We start from the raw sequence: 19953 nt of genomic DNA, 5'->3' as shown, positions 1-19953 counted from the left end.
TGTGAACAATGGAAACCTCTCAGAGATAGCACATACTCAAGGGAGACTATTTGACTCATGTCACAGCAAATGATCTTTCCAGCAAGTTGGAAGATATAAAAGGGGGAAGTGACATCATGACTTGGCCTGGTTAGAGCAGGAGTCAAGAGTCAGATACCTGGAGGTCAGAGGCTGAGACAGGCCAGAGGGCAAACCAGGCATCAGGTGTCAGGAGGAGGCAGGCTCAGATTATCAGGAGACCAGCAGCATTGTGCAGATTGTGAAGGAGCAACAGTCCTGAACAGGGAGAACGCAGCTGCATGGGCAGCTTTCTGTTTCTGTACTTGGCTTAAATAGAGGCTGGGGACCAATCAGGACCCCCAGGGTTCCAGCAATCAGATCCCAGGACTGGAGTTCTCTGTTGGAGTTCAGCTACTCTTCTAGCAGCTGTTAGCTGGTCAGTGTGTGGCAGGCTGGGACTGCCTAACTTTTAAGAGGCCTGGGGACCTAGGTTCAAGACATGTAGTTCCTGACAAAGGGTGACCATCCTGAACTGCGAACAGAAGACTTTCCCCCTGTGTTGGTAAGGAATCTCTTCTATCACTCCCAGTTCCCAAAGAGACTTCTTGAAGTAATGGAGTCTTATGAGATAGGGGCCTGAAAAGGGATGGAGAAAATGGGGTTGGGAAGAGGGAGGCAGGTGAATTGGATAATATATCCCTCTTTTAATGTGCTGAGCCACACTTGCCAGATGTGATGTTTGCCCAAGCACAGTGGAAGAGGAACAGGCACGTTTCACAAGTAGGAGATATGGTCAGCAAATTAGTCAAAATGACTGCCCAGAGATTGCAGCTGCCTGGTGAGAAGGGCCTCCCGTAAAGGAAGGTAGCTGGCAAGATCAAGGAGGTCTTAACCTTCTCTTAGAAGAATGTGGCCTAAACTGTTTCCTCTGTTTTGTTGGAAAATAGTTTAGGCCCTTTGAAGGGTAAATCTTCTGTAGTATTTTGCAGCTCCTTTGGAAGAGCTGCAAGGAAGAGCACCTCATGGAAATCGCAGTGGCCATGGAACACGAGGCCCTATCAGAGATGTCAATATCTGCTTCAACTGGTTTGTTTCTCCTAGTGTGACTATTTCTCACCAGACTTGTGCCTTGAATCAAGGGCAGTTGGAGGGGTGCTCCTTGTGAATTTTGAATCTGTTACATTGTGGTTGGGGATTGGATCCGATGCAGGATGCATTGCTTCTTTCGTGAGGTGAACTTTGAGGCAGAAATCCCTCTGCTTTTTTATTTCTGTGCAGGAGGAGTCACAAATAAGGCATTTGTCCCTCGCATGACCTCATCAAGTCATTAGCTAACCAAGTATCTCAAACAGGTGATTAAGAGAAAGCAGAAAGCCTACAAGGAATGGAAGATGTGAGTGATCAGCAAGGAAAGCTATCTCTTGGAGTTCAGGAAGTGTAGGGATCAAGTGAGAACTGCCAAAAGCCAAGCAGAGTTGGACCTTGCAAAGGGAATTAAAATCAATCGTAAAAGGTTTTATAGCCATATAAATAAGAAGAAAACAAGGAAAGAAGTGGGACCACTAAGCCCTGAGAATGGAGTGGAGATTAAAGATTATTTAGGCATGGCCCAACACCTAAACAAATACTTAGCCTCAGTTTTTAATGAGGCTAATAAACAGCTTAGGGGTAATGGCAGGATGGTTAATGGGAATATTAAAGAATATTAAAGGAACAGGCACATGAAATTGCAAGCCCAAGAGCAAAGATTTGTAATGAATCTGTAAACTTGGGGGTCATACTGTATGACTGGATAATTGCTAATATACTTGCTATTTTTAAGAGGGAAAAAGATGATTCAGAAAAACTACAGGCCTGTTAGTTTGACCTCAATTGTATGCAAGGTCTTGGAACAAATTTTGAAAGAGAAAGTAGTTAAGGACATAAAGGTGAACAGTAATGGGTATAAAATACAACATGGCTACCTTGGCAGTTATCCCCCTATTTGTGTGATGAATTAATAAAGAATGCATGATTTTGAAATAATGACTTTATTGCCTCTGAAAGCGGTGATCAAGGGGAGGAGGGAGGTTGGCTTACAAGGAAGTAGAGTGAACCAAGGGGGCGGGTTTTCATCAAGAAGAAACAAACAGAACTGTCACACCATAGCCTGGCCAGTCACGAAACTGGTTTTCAAAGCTTCTCTGAAGTGCAGCACGCCTTGCTGTGCTCTTCTAATCGCCCTGGTGTCTGGCTGCATGTAATCAGTGTCCAGGCGATTTGCCTCAACCTCCCACCCCCTCATAAACATCTGCCCCTTACTCTCACAGAGATTGTGGAGCACACAGCAAGCAGCAATAAAAATTGGAATATTGGTTTTGCTGAGGTCTAACCCAGTCAGTAAACTGCGCCAGCGCGCTTTTAAATGTCCAAATGCACATTCTACCATCATCCTGCACTTGCTAGGCCTATAGTTGAACAGCTCCTTACTACTGTCCAGCGTGCCTGTCTATGGCTTCATGAGCCATGGCATTAAGGGGTAGGCTGGGTCCCCAAGGATAACTATAGCATTTCAACAGCCCCAACAGTTATTTTCTGGTCTGGGAAGTAAGTCCCTTTCTGTAGCTGTTCAAACAGACCAGAGTTCCTGAAGACGCGAGCGTCATGTACCTTTCCCGGCCATCCCACGTTGATGTCGGTGAAACGTCCCTTGTGATCCACCAGTGCTTGCAGCACCATTGAAAAGTACCCCTTGTGGTTTATGTGCTGGCTGCCAAGGTGGTCCGGTCCCAAGATAGGGATATGCGTTCCGTCTATCGCCCCACCACAGTTAGTGAATTCCATTGCAGCAAAGCCATCCACTATGACATGCACATTTCCCAGAGTCACTACCCTTGATAGCAGCAGCTCAGTGATTGCGTTGGCTACTTGGATAACAGCAGCCCCCACGGTAGATTTACTCACTCCAAATTGATTCCTGACTGACCAGTAGCTGTCTGGCGTTGCAAGCTTCAAGAGAGCTATCGCCACTCGCTTCTCAACTGTGAGGGCTGCTCTCATCTTGGTATTCTTGCGCTTCAGAGCAGGGGAAAGCAAGTCACAAAGTTCCATGAAAGTGCCCTTATGCATGCAAAAGTTTCGCAACCACTGAGAATCATTCCAGACTTGCAACACTATGCAGTCCCACCAGTCTGTGCTTGTGTCCCAGGCCCAGAATCGGCGTTCCACAGCATGAACCTGCCCCATTACCACCATGATGTCCAAATTGCCAGGGTCCATGCTTTGAGAGAAGTCTGTGTCCATGTCCTCATCACTATCGTGATCACGCTGTTGTCGCCTCCTCGCCTGCTTCTGCAGGTTCTGCACATACTGCAGGATAATGTGCAAGGTGTTTACAATGCTCACAACTAGGGTTACCATATCTCATAAATAAAAAAAAAAGGACCCTCCACGGGCCCTGGCCCTGCCCATTTCCCCACCCTAGCCCCGCCCCACCCCTTCCCCGCCCTAACTCCACCCCCTCCTCCCTCCCACTCCCAGCCAGGGGGAAAGGGCTGCCCCAGCGCTACCGGCTTCAGGGTTTGCCGGGCAGCCCCCAGACCCTGCGCCCCCAGCCGGCACTTCCTCAGCGCAGCTGGAGCCCGGGAGGGGAAGCGCCCAGCCGGGGGCGCAGGGTCTGGAGGCTGCCCGGCAAACCGTGAAGCCGGTAGCGCTCGGGCTTTGGGCAGCCCCTATGCCTCCGGACCCTGCGTCCCCAGCTGGGCACTTCCCCTCCCGGGCTCCGGCGGCGCAGGGTCCGGAGGCACGGGGGGTTGCCCGAAGCCGGTAGCGCTCGGGCAGCCCGGCTCTTAAACAGAGCCAAAGAGGAGCAGAGCCTCCAGCCGCGGCGGCTCTGCTCCTCCCTGACTCTTCGGCTCTGTTTAAGAGCCGGGCTGCCCGAGCGCTACCGGCTTCGGGCAGCCCCCGTGCCTCCGGACCCTGCGCCGCCGGAGCCCGGGCGGGGAAGTGCCCGGCTGGAGGTGCAGGGTCTGGAGGCATGGGGGCTGCCCGAAGCCGTTAGCGCTCGGGCAGCCCGGCTCTTAAACAGAGCCGAAGAGTTGGGGAGGAGCAGAGCCGCCATTTTCCTGGACATGTTCGGCTTTTTGGCAATTCCCCCCGGACGGGGGTTTGACTGCCGAAAAGCCGGACATGTCTGGGAAAAAGAGGACATATGGTAACCCTACTCACAACAGCAGCGGTGAGCTGATCGGGCTCCATGCTTGCCGTGGTATGGCGTCTGCACGGAAAAAAGGTGCAAAACAATTGTCTGCCATTGCTTTCACAGAGGGAGGGGTGACTGACAACAACATGTACCCAAAACCACCCGCGACAATGTTTTTGCACCCTCAGGTATTGGGAGCTTTACCCAGAATTCCAATGGGCGGAGGAGACTGCGGGAACTGTGGGATAGTTACCCACAGTGCACCACTCCGTGAGTCGATGCTAGCCACGGTATTGAGGACGCACGCCGCCGACCTACTGCGCTTAGCGGGGACATACACCATCGACTGTATAAAATTGCTTTCTAAAGATCGACTTCTATAAATTCGACCTAATTTCCTAGTGTAGACATACCCCTACTAACCTCAAGCAGAGAGCTTCCATAATTGGGTCCACAGCTAAACCAGCATAGCATCAGCAGGAACAATGGTTACCGAAGTACTTTAGCAACCTACCTCCTTACTGTAACTTAATCAGCATCTTTCAATGCACTGATGTGAGTGATTAACCAGAATGCTTTTTTGCACAAGAGGCCTATTCTATTCTATTGCAATCTTGCTGTGACAATGCACAGACAGTAAAGGTGATAGAAATGCTACAGGATGCCACAAGCAACTGACATGAGGGGAAAGGAAAGAGTTGCACTACATCAAACTGCCCAAATAGAAAGTGAAGCTAAGCAAAAGTAGCAAAACAAGTACAAGCATCTCTCAAGGCTATTTTGAGCACAGCTACTCAGGCATTTGAAATCCCCTTCTCCCACCCTTATTTTCTAAACACATTTTCAAAATATCTCACCAAAAATTGTGTGTGTTGATCCAGGAATATGAAGGCACAAGTGAATATTCATGCAACACATAAAAAAACAAATGGGGCTGGCAATGGCCCTCCTGTTTGCCAGGGCACTTACTGGCTTGGATGGATGGCTCAATAAAACTTCAGGATGCTAAAGGGAGAAAAAAGATAGGAAAAGAAGGGGGAAATTGGAAAAAAGGAAGAGTGTGAGAGAAAAAAGATGCAACAAGAAAACGATTTAAAGACAGATGTAAACACATTCATTTATTACAACACTTAAGATTGTGGTGTTTAGTAATAAATCCTAACAATTTTGAAATATTACAAAATTTGACCACTTAACCCTTGGCATTGTCAGAGCTCAAGGCTTTATCCTAATATTCACTCCCCCTCTCTTTCCAGCTGTTTCTACCCAACCCTCAAACACTTATGTCTTATGCTGCATTCAGGATTACTGATGACACATCAAATAGTTTAACCGATTGGGCATGACTTTTATTTCTAATGTCTCATTTAGATCAATTATCAAATAGGTAAGTAGTTCAGGAAATTATCTTGAAGAATAACAAAGCAATGATGAACACAGTTGATGGAAAAGAAAAATTACAGAAAGCCTGATTTCCCTGGTAACCATTCTCTAGCTTTCCTTCCTGGGTTGCTGAACTGAGCGCATTAGGCCTGTTTCTTTTTTAATAAATGAATCACTATTATTGAAACTGAATATTAATCAACTGTGAATGAAATATAGCACTTTTCTTCTAATCTGTAAGATTTCTAGTAATGACAGGAAACTCTTTTTTCACAAAGAGAAAAGCTCTAGAGACCAAGCAGACTCAATTGAGTCAGATCCTAGGAAACCCACAAATTGGATGAATACTTCACGAACTTATGGCTTCATATACGCTCTCTCCCTGGAAAGATATTACATCCTTTAACTGAAATCAAGGACATCATAGCAGAAGAGAATCTCAGGAATATGCCCAAGGCATTGACTTGCTAATTCTGGAGGGGATTTTCCTGCCACAGAGCCAGTGTTAGCATTCTCCTCTGGTGCAGAGCCTCTAAAACTGCTCTCTGGATGGGGAATTTTGCTACCAGCCGGTGCAGGATTCTTCTCTTCACCAAGGTCAGTGGGCCCCTTTCAAATAGGGTTATCTGAGAGCAGAAAAAGCTCTTGACTCAATGGCTGTAGGCAGAGAAGATATGCACTGGCAACAACTGTAGGAGAGGATTTGCTCCTCCTTGGAGCTGATTCTATTGTTGTTAGGTCTCCCCAGGCAGACAAAAAGCACTCCATACTAGAGGAGAAAGGCAAGAGGGTAAGAGAAGCTGGAAAAGAGAACACTCAGAACTAAGAGGAAAAGATTATCACTTGAACAATCCCCCAGTAGGAGGGAGGCATATATATATTTGAAAATGTAATTTTCCTAAAGGTGCTATTGCAAAGCTCTACAGAGGCAAACAATTCTGAGGAGAAACTTTTGGACCAGGGCCCCATATGGCTTATCACCTACCCTGACACTTCAGCTTCTTTCATCACAGCAAAAATGGAGACCCGGTCCATAAGCCTAACTCATTGGAATGCAAACTCAAGAGAGACCATGGTGCTCTTTCAACATTCAGAAGCTCCTGTACTACTTTTTCCTCCCACTTTTTTTTTTTTGTCCGTACTGTTGGCAAACAGCTCAACAGTTCTCAGTACAGGAGTGAATGACGGCAGAGGAACAGAGTGTTCAGAATACAGAGATCTGTATAGTCACAGGACCATTACTGAAAAATAAGGATACAGTGATTATGAAAATAGCTGCATTCAGATTGGTTAACTATTGTTATTACCCAGAAAGAGTACAAGAATCCAGACAAAATAGAGTAACTATTAAGGAAACAAATAGAAACCAGGAAAATCAGACTCTTAAAAGTCAGAGTTCAGGGGACTCCATAACTAGGAAAAAAATACAAGTGATGTCAATAACTTTGCAGCACTGCTCGCACTCTACTGACTGAGACTACTCCATTTTACTATAATGTTAAATACCTTCCACACCAGAAGTGGAAGCCTGTAGTGACTATGTTAATTTCTCAAAGAAGTACGTAAAGTTTAGAGATTAACAAAAGATTTCTCAAAAGGACTGACAAAGGATTAAACTCTTTCACCTGACGGCCCAACAGTTTCACCTTTGCTGCCACGGTCATGACTTTTAGGACACTATATTTCACCTTATTTGAAACTGTTTAAATTATGGACTGGAAACATAACTAAGGGAAACAATTCTGACAAGAGAGAGACCACTATTCAAACTGCAATTGGGTTGTGTTGAAAGGAGATTTCCTTGATCTGTGCAGTTTAGGAACTCCACAAGAAGAGAGAGACACTCATATAGAGTTCTCATGCAGCACAAAACCAGTGTGGCTTTAATCTCAGCAAAAGGTGGTGGAAAAAAGGGAACCACTACTGCCATAGATGTCATTACAGATCTCAGTATCTTCTATATGGAAATGTACCCGTATTTACTCAAATCCTTATTCCTATGCTATTGAAACGGTATCTCAGGACATCACAATGTTATTAGTGACCACAAGAAGATCTCTCTCCCCTTCTCCAATTCAGTTCTGTATTGAAAATTTTCTATGTAGTCTTTACCTGCAATACTAGCTAGCTATGATAATTAAAACAGTATCTTAGCTCCCAACACTAGCACAAGTTACTAACGTGGTTTTAAATTTAGTTTTCAAATGTTTGTCATTCAGAGCTGGTTTATGTAATTTTTTTACAGACACATAAAAGAGGCTAATCCACTCTGAAAATGTCAAATTGTTTTAACGGCCACTTGAATGGCACTGGGGGGGGGGGGGGGGGGCAATCTTAAAAACTTACTTTAAAAGGGTATTTTTTCACTTTTCTATAAAAGGCAAAAATGGATAAAATGGATTTTACTTAAATTATAAAAAAATTACCTCTGGGTTAAGACTAAACATGGAAAATTTCAGCAAGTTATGAGGAAATGAGAGGGGGTATTAATTAAATATTTGGACATATCCATAACTATAATACGTACTATAGCAGTGCCTGCTAGCTATATCTTTTGAGCAACAATCAATGTTTATGACATGAATTTAGGGACTGTGGAAGACTTTCATGTAAGGTTGCTCTTTCATAGATTCACAGGGAAAGTTTCCCAATTACAGCTTTGGTAAGATTATACTTAAGCAGAGGCACTATACTAGGCACCTGATTGGAATCTCTTCTTTGATATAAGCATTCAGAACCTGCTGAGACAAAGGAAATGGGCCAGCTGCTAGGAACACCTTGAAGGAAAGGCAGAAATTCTTTTCACAGCATGAAAGGATGCAATGGCACAAAGAGAAACGATCACAGAGAACCCACAACAGAATCAGGAATTGAAAATAGCACCCAGAGAAGAAATTCATTCCAGACTTTGCTCAGTAGAACTAGAGACAACTTTGGGGGGCCTTTGCATAGTCAATAATTGCACAAGTGCCTCAGCATGCAGCAGGTCGTTAAAATACAGAGGGAGAGGTATATCTGAGTTCATGGTGTATTCCTGGAGGAACTCTGCATCAAAAAATTAAAAATCCTGTGCACATTTTAAAATTCTGCAAAATTCTGCATATTTTGTCAAAATAACAATATAATCACAGCATTTTCAATTATTCGCTGACAAGTATTTTTAAATATATTACCAAAATAATTGAAAATGGTGTGATTATATTGTTATTGTGTTACTTTATTCTGACTAATAAAATGTGCAGAATTTTGCAGAATTTTAAAATTTTGGTGCAGAATTCCCTCCGGAATACCAGGGTTCTGTGTGGTGCAATCTGGGTGCAGGCAGCTCAGTGCGGGGGGAATCTGAATGCACGGGGGGTTGGTGGGGGGTTCCGGGTGTAGGGGTAATGGGACTCCCCAGAGGAGTCCAGGTGAAGGTAGTTAGGGCTGTGGGAGGGAGCTGGGGGAGTGGGACTTGGTGAGGTGGGGGGTTAGGGTGCAGCTGGTTGGGGCTCAGTGGGCGGGGCTCCCGATGCAGGGGGTGAGGCTTGGCGGGGCAGCGGTTTGGGGGGCTTGGTGGAGGAGTTCTGGGTGTGGGGAGCTCCTGATGCAAGGGGGGTTCGGGGGAGGGGTCACTGTAATGGGAGCTACTCCCCCTGTCCACCCAACCCCGTGCATCTAGACGCTCCCCCCCTCCTCAGCCAGCCCCCTTGCCATGCACATATACACACCCTGCGGTGCAGAGCTTCCTGCAGCCAGGGAAAGTTTCTAGGTGTTGATCTTACCCAGACCTGGCTGCACTATGCAGGGAAGAGAAGGGGGAACTCTGTCTCTGTCCTCCTCTCCCACCCAGATGAGACTCATGTTCCTGGGCAGCGGGGGAATCCCCAGCCCCTCCTCCCCCCAGTGATTTACCTCTCCCCCGGCTGCCCGAACAGACATGCCTGAACTGTTGGGGAGGGGTGAGTGAGCACTGGTGAAGCTTCTTTTTTGCTTCCCCACAGAAAACATTTTCTGCGGAAAGTAAAGAGAATCTGTGGGGGCTGGGGGCATTTTTCTGCTGCACCGCAATGGCACGAAATTCCCCCAGGAATAACAGTGGAAAGGTATGACACAGCACACATTAACAGGCAATGACAGATTTTAATATTTTACCTGCACATTCCAAAAGTTTACCCACCCCTTTAGTTCAGCCTCCCCACCACCACATTTTCTTCTCTTGTCCAGTTCCTTCCTCTGCTTAGTCCCTTTCCCTCAGGATACAATTAACAAACAACTGCCCTATGTATACAGGAAAGAATTATTACCATTCTAACAGAATGGAAAGTCACAGTTTTTCTTCAATTTGAAGATGAGTATATATTTGCCTGTATATGCAATAAACTAAATTAATGCTCCCTATTTGTTCCTCAGAAACAAGTAGCTATCATAGTTCAGTTCACCCTTTGCAGATTTTGAATGCAATTGACATTTGAATTATTTTCCTATTCTTAACCCTCAGGAAAAGGATCAGAGATGAACTGATTTTCTTGATAATTTACTGAAAATGAGAATGGATTATTTAAAAAATATCTAGCTTCTGATCTGACTTGATGTCTCCTTGTATCATTCTTAGCTACCTTTTACATAGACTTTCCTATCCAGCATAGGGATCTCTAAAATGGAGAGAGCACAATCAATTCCCGAGGGAATTAAAGAGAGGTATTGTCATGGCACTGCAAAGTAACAATCTTCATCTTTTAGCTAAGTGTTTCACTGGAGTTAAGCAACTTCCTTTACTCTTTCCATCCAAGTGAAGTGCCCTGGTATATGCTGAGAGTGTAATTTCGGTAAGCACACTGAGGTACAAAGTAATACATTCCCAACCACTTCACCTGCATAACTTAATTCTCACAATCTTTTTTTCAGTAAGAATAGCTTTATTTCATGCATGCTCACCCAGTCAGCAATACTACTGCATAAGTAGTGTGTTGTAACTCTAACTTCTCCATTACTGCTGTCTCTTTAGACATTAAACAAAAACAATTACTAAACTTCCATAACTGTTGTTCTTCAGGATGTTTTGCTCATGTCCATTTCAATGTAGATGTGCGCATGCCACATGCACCACCGCCAGAAAGGTTTTTCCCTCAATGGTATCCGTCATGTCAGCTCTGATGCCCCCTGGAGTCACACCCTCATAGCACTGCTATATAGGGTCCTGCCGCCCCGCTGCCCTCTCAGTTTCTTCTTGCTGGTTAACTCCGACAGAGAGGTAAGGAGAATGGGTTTTGGAATGGACATGAGCAACATCTCGAAGAACAGTTACAGAAGATTAACAACCATTCTTTCTTCTCTGAAATGCTTGCTCATGTCCATTCCAATGTAGATGACTCCCAAGCAGATGCAGTAAGAAGGTCGAGAGTTCAAGGACAAGCAGACTTTAGCATGGCTCTGCCAAATCCAGCATTGTCTCTGGCCTGCTGAATGACAGCATAGTGAGTTGCAAAAGTGTGGACCAAAGACCAAGTTGTGCTCTACAGATACCCTTGATTGGAACTTGTGCCACAAATGCAGTTTAAGATGCTTGCACCCTTGTGGTATGTGCTGTCAGGGCTGGAGCAGGGACTTTCGCCAGATTGTAACTGCACATGCTACAAGAGGTGATCCACGATGAAATTCTCTGGGCTGAGACTAAGAGCCTTTCATCCTGTCTGCCGCCACCATCACCATGAAATGCTAAGTAGTCTTCGTAAATGATTTAATCGTTTCTAAGAAGACGACAAAAGCCCACCTGAAATCTAGTGAATGGAGCCTCTGTTCCTGCCTGTTGGCATGCAGCTTTGGGTAGAAAATCGGAAGAAAAACATCCTGGTTATTGTGGAATTGCAACACTACCTTTGGGAGGAAGACTGAGTGAGGGCGCAGTTGGACCTTGTCCCTGAAGAAGACTGCGTAGGGGGGTTCCGAAGTAAGGGCGCTTGGCCTTCTGGCCAAGTTAATGGCCACCAAGAAGGCCACCTTCCACGACAAGTAGAATAGAGAGCATGTTACCAAGAGTTCGAATGGAGGATCTGTGAGCCTTGACAATACCAGATTGAGGTCCCAGGGCGGGATCGGCTGTCTGTCCAGCCCCTCAAGAAAATGACTACAGAGCGAGTTTGCAAAGATGGATCTGCCATTCACCCATGGGTGAAAAGCCGAAATTGCGACCAGGTGGACCCTAATTGAAGACACCAATAGCCCTTGCTGCTTCAGGTGCATCAGACAGTCCAGAATACGTGGTACTGATGCTTGCATGGGCAAGACCCCTTTCTGCACTGACCAGGCCGAGAATCTTTTCCACTTTGCCAGGTACGTGGCCCTAGTGGATGTCTTTCTGTTCCCTAGAAGAACTTCTCAAACCAGACCTGAAGATGCTAGCTCCAAGGGGTTCAGTTTCCAGGCAATGAGACGGAGGGACTCAAGCTTTGGGTGATGTAGAAGTCTGTGATCCTGTGAGCTGAGATCCGGAAGCAAAGGTAGGGTGATTGGTGTTTCCACTAACAGGTCGAGAAGGTGGTGAACCAATGTTGGTGAGGCCAGGCCAGGGCTACCAGGATCAGTTTCATTCCTTCCTCTCTGATCTTCAGCAGAATCTTCCATTGAGAGGCATGGGGGGAGGGGGAATGCATAGTAGAGATGGCTTCTCCAAGGGAGGAGAAACACGTACATGAGCGAGCCTGGGCTGTGATTCTGCAAGGAACAGAACTGCAGACACTTCGTTGTGTCTGGTCACGAACAAGTCTATCCAGGGAGTTCGCCCCCTCTGGAAAATGTCCTTCACGAGGTCTGGGCAGATAGACCATTTGTGACTAGAGAATGATCTGCTGAGGTGATCCACTACCTCAGATGTTCTCAAACTTCATTGCACCGCGACCCCCTTCTGACAGCACAAATTACTACACGACCCCAGGAGGGATGACCAAAGCCTGAGCCACAACTGCCGCCACGCACTTTGTGAAAACACGAAGGGCTGCTGACAGGCTGAATGGAAGTACAGTAAATTGGTAGTATACTTGGTTCACAATAAATGGGAGGAATCTTCTGTGGCCTTGGAAGATTGAAATATGGAAGTAGGCATCCTTCAAGTTGAGGGCGGCATACCCTTCCCCTGGATCCAGAGAGGGGATAATGGAGGCCAAGGAGACCGTGCAGAACTTCAGCTTCTTCTGAATCTGTTGCGGTTTCACAGGTCCAAGATGGGTCTGAGACCGCCGTAGGCCTTCGGGATTAGGAAATAAGTGTAGTAAACCACCCTGCTACTTAGTTCCGGAGAAAACCTCCTCTACCGTTCCCACTTGCGTTTGCACTTCCTGGAGTAGAAGCTGCTCTTGAGAGGGTCCCTGAAGAGGGATGGGGAGGGAGGATGGGAAAGAGGGGAAGAACTGTACTGCAGGGTGTATCCCAGTCTCATTGTGCATAGCACACAACAGTCTGAGGTGATATTGGCCCACACCTGTCAGAAGTGGGACAGCCAATTCACAATATTTGGGGAGGGTGGATCCAGACATTGTCTCAAGAGTGCCTGTTGGTTGACAATTCAAAGTTGGAGGCCCCGCTCCCCTGTGGAGTAGATCTTTCTGCCAAAAAGATCAAACTCCTTGATGTCCTTGGCCTTAGGAGGAGGCCCTTGCTGTCCACACCTCTCTCATTTGTTTGCCGCTGATACCACTAGCGATCCCTGGAGGAGGATGGGTGTATAAATATTCAAATCCCTTTGGGGACGCAAAATATTTTTTCTCCACCGTCTTTTCCGTGGGTTGCAAGGAGTCTGCCACAGGGCCTTAACGGGTTCCAGAATGGCACTGTTCAGAGGCAATGCCACTCATGATGGGCCCGAAAGGGCCAAGACGTCCACCAGGGAATGGGAGGCTTCTGAGATTTCCTCCACTTGGATTCCCAGGTTCTGGGCTACTCTCCTGAGGAACTCCTGGTGTTCCCTCTGGTCATCCTGAGTGGATGCAACTGAAGTGCTCACTACCATCTCATCGGGGAGGAGGAAGTTATGATGGTTACAGGGCCTTGTTCCTGTCCTTCAGCACCTGGTTCGTTTCCTGGCTCAGTACCAGGTCCTGATCCCTGTACTGAGGGAGCTCTACCCTCTTTCGCGGTGGAGTACAATCTCCGTGACTGAGACCCTTGGACTGGATGGAAAGTCCAGGGATTCCATAAAGGCTATTGCACTGTGCTGGCCAGGCCACTGGTGGGAACCTTGGGCTCATATCAGCCGTCAGGTATCGGCAGTCAGACCAGTGCCAGCTCCTGCAGGAGGTGTAGGAATCCACCTCAGAGTCTGACTGCGAGGAGTCATTCCTCTGCGACCACAGAAGAGAAATACTGGTTGGTGCTAGAGAGCGGTGCTCGGAGGGGGGTGATGGGTGCTGTGTCATCATCACCGGTTTTCCCTTCAATAGCACCCGGGGCCTCGGTGCCATAGCTGCTCTCGTTTCAGATGCCGATTCATGCCTGGTGTGGGTTGGCGGTACAGGGAGGACAGTAGCTCCCTTGCTGCCTCAAATGCCTCTGGCGTGGATGGAAGCACTGGAGCTGCACTCCGATGGCTCTACCTTGGAGGAGAGTTCAACAGTACCAGACTCGATGGGTCCCTTCCCTGGGCCAGAGGCAACGGTACTAGGCTGGCAGCGATTGAGTCCGAATGGCCCAGCACGGGTCTCACTCTGCTAGTTTCACGAGTCTTGGAGTTGAGGATGCCTCCAGTTAATTTTTCTTTGCTTCTCCTGTGGCCCTAGTGACTGAGATCGGTGCCAAGTGGCCCTGTGAGGCATAGACCTCCTCTGCACCAGAGAACCCCGATGGTTTTGAGAGTCCTGGCACGCAGACATGGAGTCCTTCCTCAGTGCTGAAGAGGCTGAGCTATGCTGCCTGTTTCTCACCAAGGAAGAGGTGCTCAGTGCTGAGTCAGCATGATTTGGCTCTGAGGGGGGACAGAGAGCCATCTCCATAAGGAGGAACTTGAGTCTCTGGTCCAGTCCTTTTTGGTACAAGGTTTGAACCCTTTACAAATCCTGCAGCGCTCCCGCAGGTGAGACTCCTCCAAGCACTTAAGGCAAGCAGCGTGGGGGGGGGTCACTAATTGGCATGGGTTTATGGCAAGCCTCACACAACTGAAACCCCAGAGACTGAGGCATGTCTTGGTGCCGGGGAAACCCCGATGAGCGGGATCCAACTCTATTAACTACTAACTAACACTAACACTGTACAACTAACCACTATCTATTAATTATACACAGGGAAAACAAACCAAAGTCCACTGAGGAGAATACTTGTGCAAATACAAGTATGAGTAGAAGTTCCAGTGACCGTCATGGGTGGTAAGAAGGAACTGGGGGTCAGCGGGTCAGCAGGACCCTATATAATGGCACTGAGGTCGTGATTCCAGGGGGCACCAAAGCCTACCCAATGGATATCACTGACGGAAAAACTTTCTGGAAGCAGTGCACACAGTGTGCACACACCTACTATTGGAATGGACACGAACAAGCATTCGAAGAAGAATCTGTATAACCAATCCCATAGGGCTCTCAGCTATATTAAATGTTTCCCCAATAATCATTATTGGTACATTGATATAGTATCTGAAGGTGGTAGGCTGGGTTTATAGACAGAACTGAAGTAGAAAGCAAATAGGTGAGGTCCTGCAGGACTTCTGGAATACAGCTGTCCCACTGTAGGGGGTATAAGAAGAAGCCCAGGCTACTGATAAAAGAATCCAACAATCCCACCTTGGTATTGCAATACTTTGTTGACACTAACCAAAAGGATTGTGTTTGCTTCATTTTGTACAGTAGAAAAAGGAAGAATGGCAAAGATGAGACTGTCTAACATTGCACTAGAGTTTCCTATATGCATGTAAATCAGGGAAGTAAGTATGAATTTTTACCTTCTTCAGCTGAGTTTCCATTTTCAGACACTCCTCCTTCTTCTGCTCCAATGCAATTTCCAGTGTCTTGAGCCTGGAATCCTTCTTCAGTCCTGAAGAAGCCAGCGATGAGGCGTGTTCCTTCAAATCCAACAGGGAAGCCTAAAACAAGCAAGCAGAACACAACTGCTATTGGGTAAATGATCATTAGGCACAATACCACGACGTTAAATTTCCTTTTTGTCTTTGTTTTCCTGCCACTTCCACACAATGTTCTGGTGCCCGCTTCGGAAAATAACCTAGGACAGCTTGGTTCAGTTCAGATTCTCAGGGTAAAGAAAAAAAAAAGTCAAAATTCCCTTAAAATTCAGTTGCAATGACGTGACTGAATTCTTTTTTTTTTAATGGAATTATTATTTTTGTAGTAGTGGTATTTAAACAAATCACCACCCGCCTTTAAGGGATTCAACCACTGTATCATAAATTAGATGATGTTCATGTTTTTACTGTGGTACCACTTAGAGTGTGGAATTCACTAACCCCATCCTACTTTCTCCATAATTCGCAACTTTTCATATATAGCTATATACACACACACAATTGCATGGTTTAATTGCAGTAATTGGGGTTTTAAAATAAAATTGTAAGTAGATTTGAGTGTATAACCCCTGGAGATGAATAGAGGAAATTTATACTTCTACTAGTGAAATTATATTAATTACTCTGGCTGTACAGACATGACACAGCAGTCCATTTTATCAACAGCAAAATGGCTCTTCACACCCACAAGGGCTAGAAATACAACTTGCATAAAGTTGCAGAAGATACAGCAAAATCTATAGGAAGAACCTTTATCTGTGAATTTTCCATACACAGATTTTAGCTGCTTGTGCTCTTTACCATGTGCTTAATGAGAAGATGACATATATGTTGCAGCGAGCTGGGAAGACGCTATCCGTCCTGTCTACTGATTGTAGTTTCACATGTCACTGATCTGCAGCACTTCTAAAGCATAGCGTCAATAAATCCGTCCTCTTTCTCCCATCTTCTTCGGTATACTTAATAGACACTAACTAGCTCCATTCCAGAATTACTGAGATCCAGATAAGTGCTGCCAACAACTTTACCAACTCCCAACTTCACTGGGAATGCCAATGATCAAACCACATCATTTAATGGGACAACGTGATGAGCCACACCAAAAGATCTGACACATGTACCCATTGAAATGTGCTACACAAGTGCATCTTCAGTGCATAAGTGTATCTTCAGTCATAAACGTGTTGCAGAATCAAGTCTATAGAACATACTCTCCCCCCCCAAACACCTCCCTTCACAATAAACAACAGAGAAGGTTAATTTTGCTAGTGTTAACCTCTTTCTCAGAGAGATCTCCTTGCAAAAGGCTGACTTTTTCTTTCAGGTCCTTAAGATCTTTTTTATAGTTGTCAATCTCCTCTTGTTTTTCTCGCTCGTCCCTGTCCCGTTGCTCCTTCAGGCGCTCAATAGTCCGCTCCTGACAAAAGAACACAGTACCCTGTGATGAAAATTCCTTTGAATCAGCTTAACAGGTAAAATTTTTGCTTATTTCTGAGAAGACATCATACCACATCTCTGCTTATTAGTTTAAGGGGAGAAAGTGTGCAGAGTATTGCTGGTTGTCTCTACTCTCCTCCAACAGACCTCACGAGGGAAGAAAATATCATGAAACTTCTCTTGTTTCATGGTTAAGAAGTCCCAGGCTGCTTGTTACTGCTAACTCTCCAATCACCGCATGTCTAATAATATTATTACAGTATTATCTCATTTATCCAGCTGCTAACTAAACAAAGTTCAGTCAGGTCACCTGGCAGCAAGAAGCACCATGCATTGCACTCTTACTTATTCAAATCCTATTTTTCCAAAGTTTGCATCCAAAAGGATGCAATATACAAGATGTGAGACATGAAACCAATGTGGGGATGGGATTGGCAATAAAAACAATTCTTCTGTACACCAAGCGTCAACAGATGCTCATCAAGCTTAAACGCTGATGTGATGTGAGTGTATTCTATTTATAAAACAAGTCCCAACTGCAAGCAAGCACACCAACAAAACTTTGTATTCAGAGTCTGACAGACTGAGGGAGCCATGGCCCTCTCCCTGAAGGAACTGAGACAAAATATGCACTAATGCTAAAGAGATCCCCTTTAGGAACAGAACAGACCCAGCTGTTCCCTCAGTCAACAATCCCCTGCTACAAAAGAATTAAAAATGCAATGAGAACAACAGGACAGCAAAAAAAGGAGAGTGGGTTGTAGTTACGTCAGGATCACTGAGTTCTGTGTGATTTAGTTTTGAGAACCAAAAATATAAGCTTCAGATGGTGAACTTAAAAACAAAAACAAAAAAACCAAACCTACGAAACATATGAGAGAAGAAAAAATAAAAATAAGGTATCAGCCTGACCTGAAAAGGTGAAGAATCCAGGGTCTGTCACCTAGAATGTGCCTTCCCAGCAGCAGTGCTAAAGATGCACCGCAGAAAAAGAGGACAGCTCAAGCAATACTCCACAAAGGTCTATACAATATTAGCACACTATAAGAAGCAGCAATTCTTTTCATACAGAGTTATATGATGGACCTAATTAGTGGGGTAGCAGCTTGAGGCGTAACTCCCTACAACAAGCCATTGTAAAGACTTAATGCTACAGAATGCCCTCTCCCCAAGTCCTATCCCTAGCATATGTATTGAGAACTGTACTGCTGCCTTCATTCAGACTAGACCTGTCAACAGCACATGGCTGGCTAGTCAAAATATCCTAAAATGTCTTTTAGTGAGAAATCCATTATGCCTAACGGCAGCTGCTCTGCCTGGATCAACACCATCCAGATGGAGACCCTTACTCCCACAGCTCCTAGAGAACAGTAAATGTCCAGCTACACTGTAAAGGCATCTCTTCTGTTACCTAGAATTCAAGGCAGTGCCAAAGAAGTTTGGATTTACAGAGATGATTAGCAGAATGAATTTTGGATTTAAAGGACTTGTGCCCTTTACACTCACTTTCTCTGCAAGTGCTTCTTCCAGTGTGGTCAAGGCAGTGTCAGTGTTGGTGGTGTCAGCCTGCAGGGATTTTACTCGATCCTTCAAACTGCTCATCTGTTTTTCCTTGTCTCTTAACTGTTCCTGGAGATTTTCAATCTTAATTAAGAAAAGACAATTAAGAAGAGTATGAATGAACAAGTTTAATGGTATATAAAGCTTTATATATATAATATGTTCCTACAAGAAATATACAGCTGTTAAAACAGCAACATGAGTATTCAGTGTTTAGCAAAGGAAAATACAGTTTCTAAGTCACATGCAGGGATTTATCGCCTAGAATCCTATATCAAAACAGAAAATACAGTCAACGGGTAAAGAATATGATTCAAGAATTAGAGGACAAGAACAGAGTACTTGAGAAGAGACAGGAAGCAATACTTTTAATATCTACGAAAGAACTCTGGGCAACAGCGCAGTGTAAAAATACTTTCAAAGTAACAATGTCAATGAAGGAAAGCAATTATTTGCAATCTTGGAAGATGGTAAGATTAGGTGTAATGTACTGAAAGAAAGGAAGGAAAAGTTTACTTTTGATATTCATGAAAATATGTCACAGTAACTGGGAAACTGAATAAACTCCAAAAGGAGATGTTCAAAGAACCATCACTACAGATATCAAAGAACTGAACATCAGTGGGAATAATTTAGTGAGTAGCCTTGAGAAGTTCAAGAATTCTTTCTGAACATAAATGGGAGGCACTTGGCTACGTACTCCATCACCTAAAAGTTTAGAAGTTAGGGCAAAAAAGTTTACACAACCATTGTCCTCCCACCTCAAACACAAAACACAAAATTAGCAGATCTCCTTGCCCATGAGACCATCTATTCTAGGAAAACCATTTTTTTTTAAATGAAGGGAATTAAAGTATTAACAGTCAGTACGCATCTAAGTTTATACTTAAAATTTAAATGTGAGCACAACACATGTCACCTGAGGACATATTTTAAAGAGAGAAACACAGATATGAAACGTTACAGTAATGTAATTTGCTGGAAACACAAGTATGAGAAAACGGGAAACTTCCCCTTCTTTAAACTCCATTGTACAGATTAAGTCCTTATTAGCATCTGCACGTAGCACTAGTGACACCTGGGGGTTAAACAGAATAAGCCTCAAAATGAGCTCAAGAGGTTCTGAAAGAAAAGTTTCTCTTGATATACTCTTACAGATGTCATTGCAGCTCAGCTTAGCCAGGTAACATTCTATACAGTGGTCCATGTGGCTGCTTTCAACCTCATGAGCTTTCAGAGTTCCATCAGCTGTCTAGAAAGATCGACTGTTTAAATATCCAATAATGAAAATATACTCCAAAGAGATGCGAGAGCTATTCTTAGATTCCTGTTTACTTCTAAAGGGGAAACACTTTGGGAAGCAAGATTCCAACAGGCAGAACAGACAGTGCAAACAGATTCTTTCTGCTCTGAG

At 45.0% G+C, this 19953-nt stretch overlaps 1 protein-coding gene across 5 annotated transcripts in view; it reads right to left on the bottom strand.

Moving 5' to 3' along the window:
• Nucleotides 1-19953, bottom strand: part of ERC1 (ELKS/RAB6-interacting/CAST family member 1) — a 539904-nt gene that overhangs the window by 329770 nt on the left and 190181 nt on the right. For all 5 annotated transcript variants that reach the window (XM_054035177.1, XM_054035195.1, XM_054035205.1 and 2 more), the window contains 3 exons: nucleotides 18486-18623; nucleotides 16819-16959; nucleotides 15465-15605 (listed from right to left, as the gene is read on the bottom strand). In XM_054035177.1, coding sequence (XP_053891152.1) covers nucleotides 15465-15605; nucleotides 16819-16959; nucleotides 18486-18623 — 420 coding nt within the window. The remainder of the gene's footprint in view (nucleotides 1-15464; nucleotides 15606-16818; nucleotides 16960-18485; nucleotides 18624-19953) is intronic.

Source organism: Malaclemys terrapin, chromosome 1 (assembly GCF_027887155.1).
Source record: "Malaclemys terrapin pileata isolate rMalTer1 chromosome 1, rMalTer1.hap1, whole genome shotgun sequence".
NCBI classification, from domain to species: Eukaryota; Metazoa; Chordata; order Testudines; family Emydidae; genus Malaclemys; species Malaclemys terrapin.
Note: the sequence above shows the minus strand (reverse complement) of the source record. Positions and strands in the feature narration are given on the sequence as shown.